General features: G+C 37.9%; 2 protein-coding genes across 3 annotated transcripts in view; one reads left to right on the top strand and one right to left on the bottom strand.

The window, feature by feature from the left end:
* Nucleotides 1-291: 291 nt before the first annotated feature.
* Nucleotides 292-6491, top strand: LOC127627786 (probable low affinity copper uptake protein 2). Of its 2 annotated transcripts, XM_052104331.1 has the most exons (5): nt 292-487; nt 1786-1852; nt 2949-3032; nt 4407-4674; nt 4860-6491. In XM_052104331.1, exons 1-5 carry the CDS (start codon nt 482-484, stop codon nt 5023-5025), a joined length of 591 nt encoding a protein of 196 aa, XP_051960291.1. In that variant the 5' UTR covers nt 292-481; the 3' UTR covers nt 5026-6491. The 2 variants fall into 2 exon arrangements, with proteins under 2 accessions (XP_051960291.1, XP_051960292.1); XM_052104332.1 differs by lacking the exon at nt 2949-3032 and having other exon boundaries at nt 4860-6489.
* Nucleotides 6492-6565: 74 nt separating this feature from the next.
* The window catches only part of LOC127627785 (protein Niban 2-like), a 42823-nt gene continuing 28918 nt past the window's right edge, over nt 6566-20470 (bottom strand). Inside the window, exons 7-14 of the mRNA XM_052104330.1 lie at nt 13450-13554; nt 12698-12860; nt 11514-11701; nt 11208-11363; nt 10680-10793; nt 10228-10335; nt 9974-10085; nt 6566-9040 (exon numbers count right to left, since the gene is read on the bottom strand). Coding sequence (XP_051960290.1) covers nt 7980-9040; nt 9974-10085; nt 10228-10335; nt 10680-10793; nt 11208-11363; nt 11514-11701; nt 12698-12860; nt 13450-13554 — 2007 coding nt within the window. The 3' untranslated portion in view covers nt 6566-7979. The remainder of the gene's footprint in view (nt 9041-9973; nt 10086-10227; nt 10336-10679; nt 10794-11207; nt 11364-11513; nt 11702-12697; nt 12861-13449; nt 13555-20470) is intronic.

The raw sequence follows: 20470 nt of genomic DNA on the forward strand, positions 1-20470 counted from the left end.
TGTGAGAGAGGGGTCCTTATCAAGCTCCTGAAGTTTGCAGATGACACTCCTGTCATTTCAAATATGTTTTCAATAAATATGTATTTATTTCTCTAACACTTTTATTTCTATTTTAAAAATCAGGCAGATCAGGTAGAACCTATATTATCTTTTTTAAAGTGCTTTTAAAAAGTGAGACTGGCACGTACAGTTTTATTCAGGTAATTTCGCCTCACAGCGCAGGCGACCCTAAGGACTTCAACTCCCAGAGTCCTCTGCGGCAGATATAAATAAAAGCCTCGTGATGTAACAGCACTCTTTTGTTTAGGCTGCGCGCGACTCAGCTGTTGGCTTATAAAGTCAGTTAAAAATGCGGCTAAGTTGGCTGTTGATGCGCAATTGGTATTGAAAGTGCGTTATTTTCATAGCGGACGTTTATTCTCTTATTTGAGAAAGTTGAATGATCCTGAACTCGTTTTAGAGGGCTGCACGCGAGTCCATCATGAATGTAAGTTGCGCACATGCTGCAATCAGCCCACTAATATGTCCGTAACATTTATATTTCATATTCACGTATAATATATGATATGTAAATTGGAGTTTTATCCAATTCAAGCTAATGCATGGGCTTATTTTAAAATATAGGCATTTAGATAATAGATAAATCTGTTTAACTAATTTTATGTCGTTGTGTCGTTTATTAATGATCTAATACGTACTTTCATGGACTTTTATTAGTTATTTAACACGTACTTTTATGGGCTTTCATCTAAATAGTTGGTTATGTGTTATTAAAAATAATAAATTGTTGCTGTTTCTGAATGCTTCTTTTGAACAGGGTATAACAGCTGACAGCTGTTTTTTTTTCTTCTGATATCCACTTTCTGTTCCAAGGCCAATGTTTCACTAAGCAAATAAAAGATGTATTCATTCAAGCTGCTCTGAGATGTCACTGGGCATTTCTTGATATGAAACGTATCAAGAGGCACTTGTCTCCATTGACAAATGTGAAACCGTAGATGTGCAGTACAAGACACTATGTGTACAGTACATACTCTATTGCCAGTGGAATTCTTCAATGCTTAGAATGGATTGGATGAAATTTCTAAATTTTACTCCTGTAAAAAGAACCGCATATTTTCTCATGAATACAGCTGGACATGGAATGCTGTTGATCTGAAGAGTAACAGTGACCTCATTGTCTACCTTTCATTCTTCCTGCAGAACTCTTGTTATTCCAAGTTTCTTTTGTTGCTGTTTCAAGTAATGTGACTGTCACAAGCATCCTCACACACCCTTTTATTACCATTTTTAAAACCGTAGCACCTACAGAAGTACAGAGCAAATATGCCCAAATCACAGTCTGCTGTCATTTTGTTCTGATCCTGATCTCTGTCTCTTATTTTGAAGTTCTCCCATGTATTTCAAAGAGACAGAAAGCAGTTTTGTCTCTTGTGATTAAAGCAAACAAGAGCTCTTTCGAAATGTGCTGTAGAGAATTAGATAGCATATGTTAAGCAAGTTTAAACTTGATGGTATTTGTGAATGGCTCTATTACAAATATCTTGCAGCAAATGTCAAGTACTGCTTTTTTGGGCCGGATTATAACGACACTATTTTGACAAGGTAATTGAAGTGTTGTTAACTCTATTATGTCTTGATCCCAATTTACAGACACTTCTCATGGGACGATGTGACAATCTGTGATGTGAAACCACCCGTTCCTTCGCAGATGTGTGAAGCTGAGTCAACGGAAATAAGTCACTAATTATAAAGTCTGCTGATTGTGTTCTCTGTTCTCAACAGATGCACTTTGAAGGGTCCAGTAACGTCATCCTGTTGTTTGATTTCTGGAGCGTGCATGGGCCTGCAGGTACATGGGAGTTACAGACAAGACCTAACATGATCATTGTATACAATATATGCATACATCTTCAATATGACCCACAAAATGATCTGGCTTTATTTTACCACTCTGATTCTAAAGTTGTTTTAATGAATGTAACTTGTAGTAATATAGTGAATATGTACATAAGGTGCACAATATAAATACTAATGTAATGGCATGTGAATGCAAATATCATCAAAGGAATATTCCACACAAAAAAAATTGAAGTTCTCTCACAATGTACTCACCCTCATGCCATCCCAGATGTGAATAACTTCTGCTGAACACAAACAATGATTTTTAGAATAACATTACATTTCAGCACTGTTGTTCCATAAAATTCAAGTGAATGGTGGTCAGAATTTTGAAGGTCCAAAAGGTTTATTAAGGCAGCATAAAAGTAATCCATACGACTGGTTAAATCCATGTTTTTAGAAGTGATGTGATGAGTGTGGATGAGAAACATTAATATTTAAGTCATTTTTTACTATAGATCTTCACTTTCACATTCTTCTATTGTTTTTGGCCATTCACATTTGTTGCGTGTATCACCACCTGCTGGGCAGGGAGGACAATTTATAGTAACAAGGACTTAAATATTGATCTGTTTCTCACCCACACCGATCAAGATATAGATTTAACCACTGGAGTTTTTTGTGTTGATTATTTTATGCTGCCTTTTATATGGTTTTTGGACCTTCAAAGTTCTGGCCACCATACACTTGCATTTTATGGACCTACAGGGCTGAAATATTCTTCTAAAAATATTCATTTGTGTTCATCAGAAGAAAGAAAGTCTTACACATCTGGGCCTGCATGAGGGTGAGGAAATTAGAGAATTTAAATTTGGGGGGAAATTATCCCTTTAAGATGCCCTTAATTTACTAATTTAGTTAACTCATTTTAGTTGTTTTTCCAAACCTGTATGACATTGTTGTGTTCACGAACACAAAAGGAGATAACGTTAACACTTAACCTTGAAGTTACCTAATTTTCACCTTCAGTAGACAATGGTGAGCTTTGAATATTCTAGAAAATAAGGCCAGATCACATAGTTTTGACATTAGACTCTTTGTTACAGAAATGCTCCACCTTCACAGACACTGTTGTTTTGGATATTCAGTAATACTGTGGGAATCCCAGAAGCAACCGGTTTCTTTTTTTGGTTGGTTTCCTGTGTATTCACTTTTAGTGCAACAAAGTCATGCAATAGATGATGAGCCATATATTGCACAAGTACATTAGTTTTTAGCTTCTATAAGACCCAGATTTTTTTCACATATTCTGTTAGATGGATGGAAACATGGACAAATGGGATTGAGTTTAATGGTAGCTAAAAGCATAACCAAATTAGCCAAGATATTTGATAAACAAACTATCTAATCTAATGCTTGGAGTTCTTTGAGCACTGATTCCATGTTGATCTGCTTATATGTAGCATGACTTAAGCATCCTGTCATCACATAAATGTTTGTCTTGATCATTTAAACACTGTAAAGTATTCCTAAAAATATATATATATGTAGAAATGCTACAGTAAAAACTATGAATTGGTTAACTGTTAGTTACCTTACCATTTATGGTGAAAGATGTGATTTAACAAGACAGTAGGCTACATGTATAGTTTTACAGTAAAATATCGAAGGAAAAAATTTTTTTTTTAGAAGTAAAAAGTTTAATTTACTTTATATGTAATGGTGAAAATGTATGTTATGTTTAACAAGACAATACATGCACTTTTACAGTAATCTATTGTTAAAATGATGGTGAAAAACAATTGGCCGTTCACTGAAGTCATAAAATAAAAGACATTTTATTGAAATATTTGTAAAAAAAAACTAAACATTTAATATCTGTTATGTACATTAGGGTGTTTTTGTTACATTACATGTCATTTATTGAAGAGATGCACAAATACTACTCTGAAGTACTCTTATTGGGTGATACTTGGAGGTGGTAAATACTCATACTTTGTATCAGTATCTTAATATAATGTTTACGAGTACATTGACATAATGACATGGTTGCACTTGCCGTGTTTGGCTGTTTTAAAACCAGTTTGAAAACATGTCAGAAATTTGGGTATGTAAGCCATTTAAACAAAGTATATCAGATGTATGCAAATCAGCATATATGATATACATGCAGCAGCTTTTATGTGCTCTCTCTCTCTCTCTCTCTCTCTCTCTCTCTCTCTCGCACGCATGCATGTGACAGTGAGAGAGTGCTTTTACCAGACCTGCACTTGATTTTATAATGGATAATTCCAAATTGTCATAAACTAGAAAAAAGCAGATTGTAAAGCAGATTATTTTGGTTCTGATATGTTGGTATATTAACGTTTATAAAATTTTATAAATATACGCTAGTAAAAGTAAAAAATATTGCCACCAAAATTGCATTCCATAATGCCTGAATCATGGCAGCGAATTTCTAGCAACCACAGCTGCCAGATTTATGAATTTGTTTTACCATCATTTTAACAGGATGCTCTCCCTCCCAATTTGTTGAACTAAGATCTTACTTTTTCTCTCTGAAGGAATGGTGCTATCAGTCTTTGTTGTTCTTCTGCTCACTGTGTTCTATGAGCTTCTAAAAGTATGGAAGATCAACATCGGAAAACAGACCCAATCCCCAGTTACACGTCCTGCTGCCCCAGTGTCATTCTCTACTGATCAGGCCTGCTTTGCTCCTGTCATGGGGTGTCAAGGGGGAAGCTCCACACTGGCCAGCAGCCCCTCTGAGATCTCATTAGCTCCCACTGAGAGTACCAGTGGCACTGCTGGCACCACATCCACTGCTAAGAGGTAACATTACTGAGAAAGTCTTTTCCAAGAACTGTTATGTGATGTTGAGTTTACATTTAATAAAATACACTTTTATCCAACAATGTATCATGCATGAGCCAATAGTAATAGTAGTTCTATGTCAACTTGTTGAATGTTAGCCATAGCTAAATTGCAGTGTCCATTTTGGTTCTTTCCTTTTCTAGCTGGCTTCTGCACTGCCTAAAGACCACCATACACATCCTGCAGGTGACACTAGGCTACATGCTCATGCTCTGCGTCATGTCCTACAACATATGGATCTTCCTGGGAGTCATCGTGGGCTCCGTTCTGGGATACTTCCTGGCTTTCCCACTCCTGAATCACATTTGAGGAGTAGGGATGAAGGAACGGAAAACTAAATACAACAGCTTGAAAAGCTTGTGATCTTAATTAACTGAAAATGAGGAAATGTTTAGATCTTTTATTTTCATGGTGCAAGTTGTGTGAACCCACAAGCAGTGTGGTTATTGTTTTGAACAATGAGAGATGCAAGATTGTTTTGCTTGAACAGATTGATTGATATTTTTTTAACTGAATTTTTAAGAAAATGTTTGAGCTGGCATGAAATCACATTTTAATGAAGACTGAGGTTGACCAACATGGCAAAAGTATGTGATAACAGGCAGGGACATTGTTGGTTACATTTTAACCTCATTGTCTATTGTGCCTGAACTTAAGAATGTTTTATAGAATGGTGTTATGTGGTGATGAGCACATGACGACCTTTCCAACCGGTCTGTTTCAGGACTGTAATGAACACTGATTTTTCACATTCTACAACTACTGATTAAGCTAATTTCCTGTTTTTACACAAAATGCATTGTGCAAGATTTGATAAATTAAACTTAACTTGTGGTTTTATTTTGGGGAATTTACACTAGTTTTTAAACCTTGTGGTGGTATATAGTAGAATTCCATCAAGAGTCAAGATCGGGTTTTATTGTGTTCTTCTGGTAATTACAGCTCATGGGGGAACAGAAATCATTGGGTGAAAAGGAGATAAAAATCATCCGGCCTTAATGTTCACCAGCAATGGAGATGTTGAAACAGAGCAAAAAGTTGGAATGTGCAATACTAAACTGTGCATTCATTTGTTTGGAGAAAAGGAGTGCATTTCTGTAGTAAACCTACAATCCTCACCACTTTTATTTAAATGCAATATTCCTCAAGGCACTTTTTGGTCTCCATGGTTTGTGCAATTCATTACTCAAAAAGACACATGTTTGATTGTAGAATGTTTTAAAATAGGGTTACACCTCATGTCTAAATCAAATAAACTGTTGAAACATGGCCTTGGTGTAATCGGTTGAAATGCAAAGTTGTAGCACACAGATTTGATTTTAAAGTTATACACAAAGGCTTTACAAGAAATAAACCTTTCATATAAAAGAATAAATCCTGTTGTTGCTTTGTACTATGGGGAGGTAAGGTGAAAGGCCTCAGTCACCACTCTCTTGAATTGTACAGATTTTCATTTTTGGATGAACTATTCCTTTAATGTGTATAGATATTTGCAATATGTTTTCAGGGAGTCTATGTTTGCAAGAGAACGAATAGGACATTTTTATGGACTACAAAAGGACTATTATTTTATAGAATATTTTTACATCTTAATGTCTTAAAGGGATAGTTCACCAAAAAAAATAACAATTCACTTTCACAATTTACTCACCCTCATACTATTTCAGATGTGGATGACTTTCTTCAGCAGAATAGAAATAAAGATATTCAGAAGAATATCTCAGCTCTGTAGGTCCTTTTGATGCAAGTGAATGGTGGCCAGATATTTGAAGCTCCAAAAAAATCGCATAAAAGTATTCCATATGACTCCAGTGGACTTTTATGCAGCTTTTATGTAATTTTTGGAGCCTCAATAAGGTCACAATTCGCTTGCATTGAATAAACCTACAGAGCGGAGAAATTCTAAAAATCTTCGTTTCTGTTGTGCAGAAGAAAGTCATACACATGAGGATGAGTAAATGATGAGATAATTATTGCTTTTGGGTGAACTTCCCTTTAAATTTATTCAACACGCAAAACCATTACAGAACACAAAAAACATTTCAAAATGATTGCCATTTATTTTACCCACAGATATCCTACAATAGAATAAAAAGGGGGTGTAGAAAATGTCACAATTAACATACTCTTAAAATAAATGGATACAACCCTAGACTATATATTTCTGAGAATAAAATTATGCTTTATTTCATAAGTTGAAATGTGTCATGTTTCAAACAAGTAAATATGTGTATGTGAATATAATTAATAGAATGCTATAAATCTAAATTGAGGATTTTGTTTAATTTGACAGCTGCAATAGCCTCAATCCACAACATGCTACAAGTTTGATTCCCTCTCTGCAACCAACTATCTATCTATCTGTACTGCACACAAACACAGTTGGAGGACATACAGCACTCCATGAACGAGAGTCACAGTGCCAACTATAAAACACATTGTGGCACAAAAGAGTGCAATCTGTATTATGTATGCTATGCATTCTAAAGCAGCAAGGTCACTTTGGATTTCTTTATAAATCACAAAGAGTAAGGAGGAATAAAAATATATGCTTTAATTTATTAGGAATGCATTCACACATTTTACAAGTGCTCAATTTAGCTGCATTCATACATAAGTGTCTGAATATCTCCATAGTAAATGAAAGAAAAAAAAAGAAAAGTTTCAGTTTTATGTAATGATTCAGCTGGTCCTGTATCAAATATTATTGTAGTTTTCTACAACGCAAAGATCCTATCTAATGCGCCAATGCACTTTGCATATGAGAACAGTCAGGTGGAGTCTTTATTAACACATCTACATTACCTAAGGAATCTCCTCATGACCCTCACTGATGTCAAGGGTTGAAAAAAATGCCACCAGCAACCACGCTTGATGATTTGCACAGAAATTAGGAAATGTACAGACGTAAAGGACATTAATAGTTCATATTATGAACCCTCTGCCACATAATTATTACTGTGGGTATCTTGAGTAAAAATATGTATGAGAGAATGCATGTATGAGAGAATATTCTATATATACACAGAACACAACAAACAAACACATGTTAATTGCTCATTGTTTAAGCATACCAAAACAAGTCAAAATTAACTGCAAGAATAAGAAAAAAAAATAACAACGATAAATAAAAATAACGCCAGCCTGACTTAAATACCAATCGTAAGAGTGTTGCTGAGAAACAAAAATATAAACAAGAGTCCCAGCAAACAACTTATAAAATAACGTTTCCATGTGGTCTGGATTCTGCGTTTAACTCTCAATCATTGCAAATAATCGTCATCTGTAGTTTTACAAGGAGCTTTGACAGCTAAATTGATGCTTGGAGTTTGCACTCCCTCCACCAGAGTTAACGTCACCTGCTCTGCGTCCACTGCGTTCAGTCCATCCGTAATAGACTGAGGCTTCCCTTCTTCTACATTCTCGTTGGCTGGAGACTGAAAGCCACTGTCATCATGGTGATGAGGGCTGTATTTGGTTGATGGTTGGGTGAATTCCCCATCAGAGTCAACGGTACCTTCACTTAGGTGCTCGCCGGGGTCTTCCTGAACTGCAATCTCAATCTGCTGAATGGCGCTCTCAATTGCGGACAAGCTCTGCTGCTCATCTGAGAGGTTTGTTTTTAAAGTCTGTCCATCAAGTTCATCTGTACGCCCTTCCATTTTTGTTGGCGATTGCTTTGGCATCATCTCCGTTACCATGGTGACGTGCTTCACCTCATCACCCTCCTCCAGAGGCAAAATTCCATTGGTCAACTGTAAACTTTCTTCTTCTAAATCTTCTTTTAAGGAAGCGGGGACAGCAACCTCCAAAACGGGGTTGATGAGATTTCTGATCTCGTCGATGCTGTCAGGTGACCCTGGTTCTTCTTTGAATGGCACATGTTCAACTATTTTTATAGGCGTCTTAGCTGCAAGAGCTTGTCCTCCCTGCCCCTTGTTCTCCATTGTGTTTGGAAACTTCTCAGCAACAAGATCCATTCCTACCTGCCCCTTGTTCTCCATCGAGTTTGAAGGATTTTCTGCTGCAAGATCTTGTTCTTCTTGCCCCTCATTCTCCTCTGGGATGCCATCCACTCCTGGAACCTCTTGGCAAGACTCATAAGGCAGTGGAGGCATCCCTTCTAGATGGATCATTGAGACTATCTGCCTGCGTTTCCTGTTGGCCCCATCACCCCCCCGCTTCTCTCCTTTAACATCTCCGAACTGGCCAGCCCAGTCGATGGTGTCCTCTCCCAACTGGTGCAGGTTGAGGTCACTGTTGGTCAGTACCATGCTGTCCCTGTATAGGTTATGCCTTCTCTGGACCGCAGCCTCCTTTACAGCTGCAGAGTTACAAAGTCAGAGTAAGAGAGAGGAACAGGGTAGCCCATCCACATGGTAAGTTAAGCAGATTGGTCAATACAGATTCTACTGACACAGTAAAATACATGTTATAGTAACAACTATGACATGAAACCTGTTCGAGCTACTATACATTACTGCACAGCACCAATATAATTATGGGCCAACTTTTAACCTTATGTCATGATCTACATCTTCAAGTGGAAGGATGGCACTTTATGAATTTACTTTGAGTACTTATTATTTTCATTGTGATATTCTAATGTTTTATCATACTATTATGCAGTAACTTTTATAAAAAGAAACAAGGCACTCAAGGTCATGCTATATTGCAAATATAGTTACAGCACAGTGTTGGGTAAGTTACAAAAATTAATCCACTACAAATTACTACCTATTTCTCTAAAATTATAATCAGAATACTTTACTGATTACTTCATTGAAAAGTAAACACATTACTATCACTTTTATGTTACTTTCTAAACACTTAAAAACATTGTTTTTCCCAATAAATTACAAAATGTCCATTTTATCCTTGTTCATTCTAGCACACCCTTCAGTTGTCACAGAAACACAAACAGACATACATATGAACATGAGTTCCCATTTGTTTTTAAATATTTGTAACCCAAGTACTAAACGTAATTACTTTCATTGAAAGTCAGAACTTGCAATCTGATTACATTTTACACTATGTGTCTTATAAGTAATTCGATTACAGTAACTATTTACTTTGTAATCCAATTACTCCCATAACTGGTTACGGCTAAAGGGGTTGCGGGCATTTGGCTGCACGTTGTCCCTTTAGCCATGACTATATTAACAAATATAACCAGGCCTCTTACACCTAATTGCTTAAATATAAAGTTACAATACAATATCCATCTAATAAAACGTGCTCAACATTGTCTTACCCATCAAGATATCCTTGGTGACTGACTGCAGAACCACTTCCTCAAAGATGCTCTCTACTAGTATGAATCTAGAGAAGTCCTCAAAGATAAGCTCCTTGAACTTGGGCAAATCCTAGATGTCACAGAGAAAATTGCATGATGACGGCAAAGGTCACAAAGAAACAGAAAACGTGATATTGAAAAGGAGGGGATCTGGAAGTTTAAATACAGATATTATAGAACTCTAAATTCTAGTAGGCACACGCTTTACTAACTGGTGAACAGGATGGTGAGAGCTGTTTCAGCATGTATGGAATGATGATTTGAAGCAAAGCCTCCCTGAAGAACTTCTTCCTTACGGTGCTGCTGTCGTAGTCATATTTCTGCAGATAGTGAACAAAAGGAATCAAGATGAGGAAGAAAAAAAGAGGAAAAGTCTAATACAGTAGGGGTCCATAAACAATGTGAAATGATGCGTCTTATTAGCTGTACATGGCTGTGTAGAGACACAAATTAATTACCAATAAGCCATTTAGGTGACGCTTTCATCCAATGCAATATACAGAACACTTATTACAAAGACAATTTCCCTAGAGTAACTTGAGATTAAGTGCCCTACACAAGGGCAAAACTGTTGAATCAACAACCTTTTGGTTGCCTGCACAATAAAATGTACCACTAAACTAAAATACCCTTTAAAAAATGCAGGCCCAACCAATGCACTTACTTTGAGCACTCGGTCCTGACAGCGCTGCAAGATCTTGCAGGTATCCTCTCCACTGTGGCCGTCTAGACTTTGGTGGAGCAGTTGCTCAAATGTATGCACTGCATTGTCCATTTGCTTTATCCATTCAAGGGGGACATTTATAAAACAAAATATAAAAACCAGCAAATTTTGACATTTTTCAGAAAAATCATTCAATTATAGACTAAGGCCTAGCTGCTCTATAACATCTCATTGCATTTGTTAACAGCTCTTAATGGCCACCATACCTGCTGTACCAGATATAGCCACATGGAGGCACACATTAACCTTTTTAAATTCTTCAACAATTTTTACTCATCGATTTATGTTCTTGCAGAATCAATGTGGACAATCCTTGACATTGTTTTTGGTCAGCACCAGTGAAATCTATACAATGCTTATTACGAAATTAACTTGAGGTGCTACTGCCAAGTCCTTCTTGAAATGATATATCTAAAAATGACAAGAACTGTGCATGTTAACAGAAAGAGACCAGAGATGGAGACAGACCTGTCTCATAAGGATCTGAGCTCTCTGGGTGAACACAGACGGGCTAGATACGTCAAACCTCTGCTGGAGACCCTCCAGGTTCAACATGTCCATCTTCTCATAACAGCTCTGCATCTTCACTGGGTGGAAGGCCAGCATGGAAATCCTGTCCATATGCTGGAAATAAAAGGAAAGAGAGAAAGGAAAACACTTCAATTGAATTGTGACGGCTTAGATAAGGTGAACAAAAGCTTCTATGTGGTTGGTTCCTAGGCTATGTGGCCCTTAGCGAGCACTAATAAAGTGGACTTGAATTCAACTCCTCACCTCTGCCAGTTTCTCCTTGCTGTTATCATTCATTGTGTTCTTGCCGATTTCCAACAGCTCACGGAAGAGGATGTCCCTCACCTCTGAGAATCCTCTGCTGGTGGGCTCCATAAGAGCCTCCAGGATGGAGTTGATGTAGGGCTGAACGCTGCTCCTCAGAAGCTGCTCAGCACGAGGCAACACAAAAGCTTCAAGAAGATAAGTGGAACATTAGCACACTAAAACTTAGTTTACAGAAAAACACATGAACGCGAACATTTGACAGCTAAAATTTGCAAATCAGCGCATACAATCACATCAAAAACGTTGGGGGTACGTTTAATGTTTCAAAACCACATTCAAAAACATGTGTTAGATTCATGTGGTTTTCCTTTAAGGTTATGAGATATCTCCTGGTCATTTTAGGCTTTAAGATGATGAAAGGCCAAAGCTACCGGAAAACGTTTTATTATGCTTTACTATATGACTCATTAAATTATGGGTACTCAATGTTTAAGTAGAATGAGCTATCAAACCAAAGTTTGTAGAGCACAAAGCTTAAAGCTCAATTATGAAAGCTGAAAGGCCAAACTAAGCTACATTATACAATGACTCATGAAAAAACAACGGGCCATGCCGTGTTAGAACAGGTGCTTCTGGGAAAAGCACCTGTGCTTTAAAACTACTACTATTATTGAATAAGAATGAGGCATTGAATGAGGCATTCACCCTAACAAATTTCACATCAAAACTGTATTACGATACAAAAGAGAGATTTTGCAGAATAATACATTTCAGTCTTTTCTTCACACAATGCTGTCGTATGGCTTCAGAATACTTGGAATATTGTGCATAAGTCATTTGGATCACTTTTAGGACAATTTTGTGATGCTTTAGTCCTTTTTGGGGCTTGACATACCTCAGTCCCCATTCATGGCATATATATATATATATATATATATAAAAAAACAGCCTGGACTTTCTGCTGAACACTTCAGAATTTAAACAGTAAAGCAAATTATTTGTCTCTATAAGAATCAGCCAATGATGACTCAAAACAACAAACATCAAAGACTGCTGACAGAGCAATCCAGCTTTTAAACATCTATGAAATTAAAATAAATAAAAAGGAGTTATCAGGTGCCACTGTATCGGTGTTCTCCTTAGTTTGGTAAAAGATCAGTGCTGGTTTATTGTGCTCTTACCACGAATCTTTCCAGCAACATGCTCTTTTGACGTGATGATCTGATCCATATCTGTACGTAAAGCAGCGTCCAGACGGGGGCGCTCCACCTCACACACCTGCACCAGGGCTTCATGCTGGGTTCGTGTCTGTGCCAGCACCTGCCTGTACACCGCATCGGAGATCTGACAGTAAACAAACAAACCTCAGATATTGCAGCACATAAACAAGTATGGCCTGTATTTTGAGATTCTTCACAAATGTTTTACGTAGTAAAACTAAATTAGTTTACGTGGGAAATAATTACGTGGTAATAATTTAATTGTACTACAACCATTCAATCAAAATATTTATGGAGTATCCCTTATAATTACAACAAAATGTGTAAAACTGGACAAAGAGTGATACTTAAAGCTTGAGATAAACATACCAAACAAGCCTAACCCGGTTTAAGCTGGTCCAGCAGCCAGGCCAGCTAAAAAGTGGCCAAAACCCTTCTAAAACCAGTCAACTGACCAGCCAGACCTGAATGGAAGACCAACTAACTGGTTTATATTAATTTTCTTTTTTCAGCTAGGATGTAGCATCTCAATTCTTAATCTCTTATAAAAGACATGATACCAATAGTTGCATGATGCAACAATAACTATAGCTTGTAAATATGTATGCATAGTACATGACACACTGTTACAAACTCTGTCACATTGTGTACATATAAATTATCTTTGTTTAACAGCCAGTTTACAGCTTCAAAATTTACATATGAAAACCAACCAGCATCCAGTCCTTCTGTCTCTGTTGAAGTTTTCCTTTTAACCGTGGTACAATCATATTCCTCAATTCAGGGTGCAAGGTTTCCATCACGAGGTTAGCCAGAATCTAGAAAAAAATCATTTTTACTGATGAAAAACCTTGAACAAAACAAAAAAACAAAACAGTATAGTGTCGTTCCACTATAATTTAGTACTGTTTACATAATGATCATGTGGCTGATTTGAATACTTCTTAAGAAACTGATCAGACAGCTTTGAGGGCATCATTAACTATGCTCATAGGCCTGTGGTTTTGCATGCATATCTTTGGTAACCAGGTCACAGATGGCACATTCTAAAATGTCAAAAGATTAAATCTGAAGTGTGTAATTTTTTTTAATGCTAAAATAATTTGTCCTATCCCATCTTAATATGCAAAGACAAATAAAAGAGATTTGTAGATTGATTTCCCCCAAAAAACTAAACACTAGGAGAGGGTTTCCTTAAAGGAGACCTATTATGCCCCTTTTTACAAGATGTAATACAAGTCTCAGGTGTCCCCAGAATGTGTCTGAAGTTTCAGCTCAAAATACCCCACAGATAATTTGAGATAAATGTTGTAAATGCCTATTTTTGGGTGGAATCAAAAACACGCTGTTGTCACGTGTGTCTCTTTAAATGCAAATGAGCTGCTGCTCCCCGCCCCTGACATAGATCTGGCCTCCATGAATAGATCAAAGACAATGTTAACTGATTCCATGGCTAATGCAGCTAAAGTTACCAAACACATTCAGAAAGGCGATTTGCAAACATCCTGCTTTACATTGACACTCATTCACAAAGCAGTCCGGTGTAAAATGATTTGAACAAACATGAAAACATTTTTGTATGTTTTGGGGGCACATTTCCTTCAAAAACAAAACGTGATGCCGGGAGTACAGCCAGACACAGAACACTTATAGCGCTTATGAAGTTGAGACATTATTCTTCTCACTGTATCTGGTCCAGCACGGAAAAAAATGGCCGACTGTGTGTAGTTCACTCAGGGGAGGATCTATGATAATAAGGTGGAGTCAGTCACTAGTCGTGGCCAAGGCCTGCTCTAACGTGACGTCACTTTAAAGCAGAAATGAAAACCATTCATTTTGACACACTGATTAATAGAAATTTAAGAAAGTGTGTGTGGAGTTTAAACATTGTAGGGTGGTTGTGTACACACACTGCCAACTCCTATTTATGTACAAACACAATGTAAAAGTGAATTTTGCGTAATAGGTCCCCTTTAAAGAGACGGTAACAAATCAAATCAATAGAAATACCTGTAAATAGTACAAATTATGCAAATAAACAAGCATGTAACAAAATATAATATATGCAATATAATATCATACTTCTTGATTAAATACATTGATTTTTAAAAAGCTAAAATGTGACCAAAATAATGAAAAATATATAAAATATAATTTGTAAAATTAATACTTTCATATTGTACCAAGTTAGAAGGACCCCTGTATAATTAACAGCATTAGTTAAGAGAGCATTTTGAACATATGTAAGCAATAGGGCTGCCCCCTGATAGTCGACCAAACATTAGTCTATGAGAAGAGTCTTGGTCAACCAAGTTTTGATTGGTCGGTTGGTCGAAAAAAAAAAAAAAAAAGATGAACGCAGGTTACCGCTGGTTGGCTGCTAGGTGGAACTATTGGGTAATTTTTGTTAAATAGGGTTGGGGTTAAGCCTACACAATAAAGCAAGACACCTTGATTTCATATATATATATATGAAATCAAGGTGTCTTGCTTTATTGTTATAACAATAAAACACCTCCTGAGCAGAGATGTCGGAGGTCATTTGCAGCACTCATAGACTATATGGTTCTTGCAAAAAAATAAAACAAAACAAGAATGAGAAACTTTTAGATTTGCGTGTTCCACGAGAGTGCACGCGTCTGTACCAGCACATCATACATACTCATAGACGGCTTTTCTGTCATATGTTCTGAATAATATAATAAAGTGTGTTTCTTCAAGCACGTGTCGGTGTGTAAATGGGCAAATTATTTATAATATTAATTTGAAAATAATAATAGCCTAGTAATAATAATAGCATCAGCTATTGGCGATCACTAGGACCATCGTCGATCCCAGGGATCATCGTCTGTCCGCACAACCCTAATGTGCAGTTCTCTCTATAAATTAACAAAATGTTCAGACAGTCTCCTTGCTGGTTTTTCAGACACATTCAGAATTCAGGATTGCCGCTTTTGCCAGTGTCGCTGCGGCTCGCTTCATGCGTGCGCTTGTAAAATGTATATTTTAAAAGGCTCATTATTACTGTTGAGATTTTCTCTGTAATGTAGAACAGTGTTAGCAATGTTACTTATAACATTCTTTCTCAACCCTGGAACTATTGGGGGCATCAGAAAATAGTTTAAGTAATTAAATTAATATCATAAACGTGCGACTAGTCGACTAATGGCTTAAACTAACAACTACTAGTCAACTAGGAAAATCTTTGGTTGGGGGCAGCCCTAGTAATCAAAATGGACATTATAACAAAAATATACCCATATGAATCGATATCGAATTGAAATCAGATTTAAATAGGGAGCTTGTGAATCTGAATCTAATCGGGAAATCTATCAATACCCAGCCCAAGTAAACATGGTGGCAATTTAAAAATATTGCCGTTTGTTTGAAATGACATCGACTCAACCAACGGTGCTAGTTTGGAGTGGGATCAGGCCTGGACTGGTAATCTGGCATTTTACCAGTGGGCCGACGCACTTTGGAGCCGATCAGGGGAAGACTGGCCATTGGGAGAACCGAGGGGTCCGGTGGGTCGGCCGCGAAAAGTTCAAATGTGCCGTCGCGTTATGCAGAAAAGGACAGCGAACCCATGAAGCCATGAATATACCAGCATACGAGCTAAACCAACCAAAACAGAAACATTCATAAAAAAAAAGAAGTCATGGGGTCAGTGGGTGGGGCTTCTTTTTCCACAATCCGTCAGTGATTGTGTGGGGAAAGTGGCTATTAGCTGATCATCTGTAAAGCATCCAGCCACACCATGTGAACACACAAAACGACCTCTAGGTCAATCTATGAGTAATGGCTAATTGAACTTAAATGCACTCAGGAGCCAATCACATAGTTGCATTCAATCAGACAGGCCTGGCTTCTATCAATTTTATGAAACCCCAGTGTATTAAAAGTTTCACAAATTTATCGGACAGGATTGTGCACTCCCTCACCCAGTTTCCTTGGCAACAGAGGGACCAGGTGTGCACTAACGCCACACAGGCCCCTTCATAGAAAAACAAAAACAGGCGGCCCACACCCAGCAGCAATAACAACCCACACGGCAATTTCCTCTATCCAGGCTGACCATGACATCCTGAAACATCAGGGCTGGGTGAGGAGGATGCAGAAGCCCTCGAACACTAAATCACCATGCCTCACGCGCGCACAAAAAACGTCAATAGCTTCTTTATTTCCAACTTGTGCCACTTTTGCCTGGTAAGAGCACAAGAGTAGTGGGGCTTATGTGCTTTATATACCCACGAAAAACACAGAAAGCTCATTCATAAGAAGCTTTTCCAAGGTGTGTTCTAGCAGTCAGAAAAACACATTTAATGTCTAAAATAAACAAATTTTGTAGGAAAGTACACATCACGTGTGCTTTTAATGGAATATTCAGGGTTAAATGTAACTTGAGCACTTAAAATGCTGGTCACATCTGACAGAAATTTTACCACAGACAATAATTTAGTCTCGTCATCCAGCTTATAAAAAACAAAAACAAACTTGTTTTTAGTAAAATAACTTTGACAACACTGGTCCTCACATGTCTCATGACTGACTGTGAGACACCAAGATAAAATATGCGAATGTGAAGATGAACTGAATGATATTCTGCTAATAATGTCTGAAATAACGATCTGTTCCTCACACAAATCTTCAGAAAAAGAGACTTGGGAAATGGCATACAAATTGTATGAAACACTTTTGTCACAAATTTGTTTTATTTTTTTTTACCTTGACAACCCCAGTTACATTCACTTTCATTGAATTGAAGAGAAGCTTGAACATTAAGCTAAACCTCTTCTTCTGTGTTTAAAAGAAAGTCATACAGGCTTGGAACAAATGAGGGTGATGAAATAATTTTCAATTATGGGTGAACTGATGCTTTATATTGTATTTAATGGGAAATTATTTTACGACTGATGCCTGATGGAAAGGAGTACGAGAACACTCCAGGCAAAATAAATAAATAACACATGAGTGATAAAACCAGTCTAACAAGAGGCATGTTATTGACTGTATGACGGTTTGAAATTAACCTAAACAACTCTGTCTTTTCAAACTTATCTTACACAGATATCACCATCCTGATTCATAGCACAACCCCCATAAGAGGATGTTGTAACAAACATGGCAGAAACTACTGATTCATGTTCTGTGAGTGTGTAGGCCGTCAATAAGCCAACAGGACAGTGTATGCCGTAAAAGGGCCATATTCACACGTTTGTCCCCCTGAAGTCCATTAATAATATTAGTAAAGATTTCTTGTGGCAAAAAAAGTCATAATTCAATTTGACATTTTCTCTCTGACCATAGAGATAAACAGGCTGTTTTTACTACTATTATGTCTATGTACATTTTTGTAAATATTTGATTATATCTTTTCATGTGACACTGAAGAAATGACACTTTGCTACAATGTAAAGTAGTTAGTGTACAGCTTGTATAACAGTGTAAATTTGCTGTCCCCTCAAAATAACTCAACACACATCCATTAATGTCTAAACCGCTGGCAACAAAAGTGAGTACACCCCTAAGTGAAACTGTCCAAATTGGGCCCAAAGTGGGCATGGAGGTCACCAGAGCTTCACAGATTGCCACTGGAGTCCTCTTCCAATCCTTCATGATGACATCAGAGCTGGTGGATGTTAGAGACCGTGGCTCCTCCACCTTCTGTTTGAAGATGCCCCACAGATGCTCAATAGGGTTTAGGTCTGGAGACATGCTTGGCCAGTCCATCACCTTCACCCTCAGCTTCTTTAGCAAGGCAGTGGTCGTCTCGGAGGTGTGTTTGGGGTCGTTATCATGCTGGAATACTGCCCTGAGGCCCAGTCTCCAAAGGGAGGGGATCATGCTCTGCTTCAGTATGTCACAGTACATGTTGGCATTCATGGTTCCCCCAATGAACTGTAGCTCCCCAGTGTCGGCAGCACTCATGCAGCCCCAGACCATGACACTCCCACCACCATGCTTGACTGTAGGCAAGACACACTTGCCTTTGTACTCCTCACCTGGTTGCCGCCACACATGCTTGACACCATCTGAACCAAATAAGTTTATCTTGGTCTCATCAGACCACAGAACATGGTTCCAGTAATCCATGTCCTTCGTCTACTTGTCTTCAGCAAACTGTTTGCAGGCTTTCTTGTGCATCATCTTTAGAAGAGGCTTCCTTCTGGGACAACAGCCATGCAGACCAATTTGATGCAGTGTGCGGCGTATGGTCTGAGCACTGACAGGCTGATCCCCCCCCACCCCTTCAACTTCTGCAGCAATGCTGGAAGCACTCATACGTCTATTTCCCAAAGACAACCTCTGGATATGATGCTGAGCACATGCACTCAACTTCTTTGGATGACCATGGCGAGGCCTGTTCTGAGTGGAACCTGTTCTGTTAAACTGCTGTATGGTCTTGGCCACCATGCTGCAGCTCAGTGTCAGGGTCTTGGCAATCTTCTTATAGCCTAGGCCATCTTTATGTGGAGCAACAATTCTTTTTTTTCAGATCCTCAGAGTTCTTTGCCATGAGGTGCCATGTTGAACTTCCAGTGACCAGTATGAGGGAGTGTGAGAGTGATGACACCAAATGTAACACATCTGCTCCCCATTCACACCTGAGACCTTGTAACACTAATGAGTCACATGACATCGGGCCCAATTTGGACGTTCACTTATGGGTGTACTTTTGTTTCCAGTGGTTTAGACATTAATGGCTGTGTGTTGAGTTATTTTGAGGGGACAGCAGATTTACACTGTTATACAAGCTGTACACTCACTACTTTACATTGTAGCAAAGTGTCATTTCTTCACATTGTAGCAAAGTGTCATTTCTTCAGTGTTGTCACATGAAAAGATATAATCAAATATTTACAAAAATATGAGGGGTGTACTCACTTTGAGAGATACTGTACATATAGACTTAAAAGTAGTAAAAACAGCCTGTTTATCTCTGCTATTTTAATATCTGCCAACAGGGATTTTGGCTGGGTTCTGGTGCCCCTGGCACTGAGCTTAGATTTTATAAATGGTCTAGGTGGACTGGTGCGAGTTATTTTAAAAGCGCAAGAAAAATATTGTTTTCCATGATTTGGCTCCTTTAAGGGGATGGTAATGTTTTGTGTATATGTGCAAGAGAGAGGGGAGAGGGAGAGGTGTGAGGGCAGCCAGCAACCAATTATTTCAATGACTAGTTTGCATTTGATTCAAATAAATGCGTGTATGTGTGTGAAAGCAAGCGAGATAGACATTCCTAAAGCTTTTGTATATTAGAGTTAGTTCCAACACACTATGATTAGAGCGAGACCGGTTAAATAACACATATCGGACCATAACTCTCTCCTGTGATGACACATTCTCAGCTGCCTTTCTGCTCTGTGGTTTAGGCGTTATTGAGGGTTTAGGCTGCTCCAGATCTTAAATACAGAGAGCTCAGTCTCTCAACTGGAACACTGAGCTGCGACATCGCAGAGTTGGATTTGCCAAGACGGAGGACTACAAAGAGCTAGTCTTTAAGAAACTATGCTGCTGGTCAGATGGAAAAGAATACTGTCTTAAGTGTATGTAAGTGTTTGTATTTGAGTGAGTTTGAGAAAAAGAGCAAGATAATTTCCTGTACATATAAAGGCCAGAAAAATACAGTAGAAAAAAAAAAGACTGTTTAACTCTGAGGGAATTCACTGAACAATAGTGCCACTTTTGCGAATGGCATTTCTGCCAAAAAAAAAAAAAAAACCATCTTAT

The sequence above is a fragment of the Xyrauchen texanus genome, chromosome 34 (genome assembly GCF_025860055.1).
Source record: "Xyrauchen texanus isolate HMW12.3.18 chromosome 34, RBS_HiC_50CHRs, whole genome shotgun sequence".
Taxonomy (NCBI): domain Eukaryota; kingdom Metazoa; phylum Chordata; class Actinopteri; order Cypriniformes; family Catostomidae; genus Xyrauchen; species Xyrauchen texanus.

What these genes read in the sequence shown, in the direction of transcription:
- LOC127627786 (XM_052104331.1), top strand. An exon ending in GAGCGTGCATGGGCCTGCAG is followed by an intron (nt 1,853 to 2,948) that starts GTACATGGGAGT and finishes TCTTTGTTACAG; the next exon opens with AAATGCTCCACCTTCACAGA. An exon ending in ACCACATCCACTGCTAAGAG is followed by an intron (nt 4,675 to 4,859) that starts GTAACATTACTG and finishes TTCCTTTTCTAG; the next exon opens with CTGGCTTCTGCACTGCCTAA.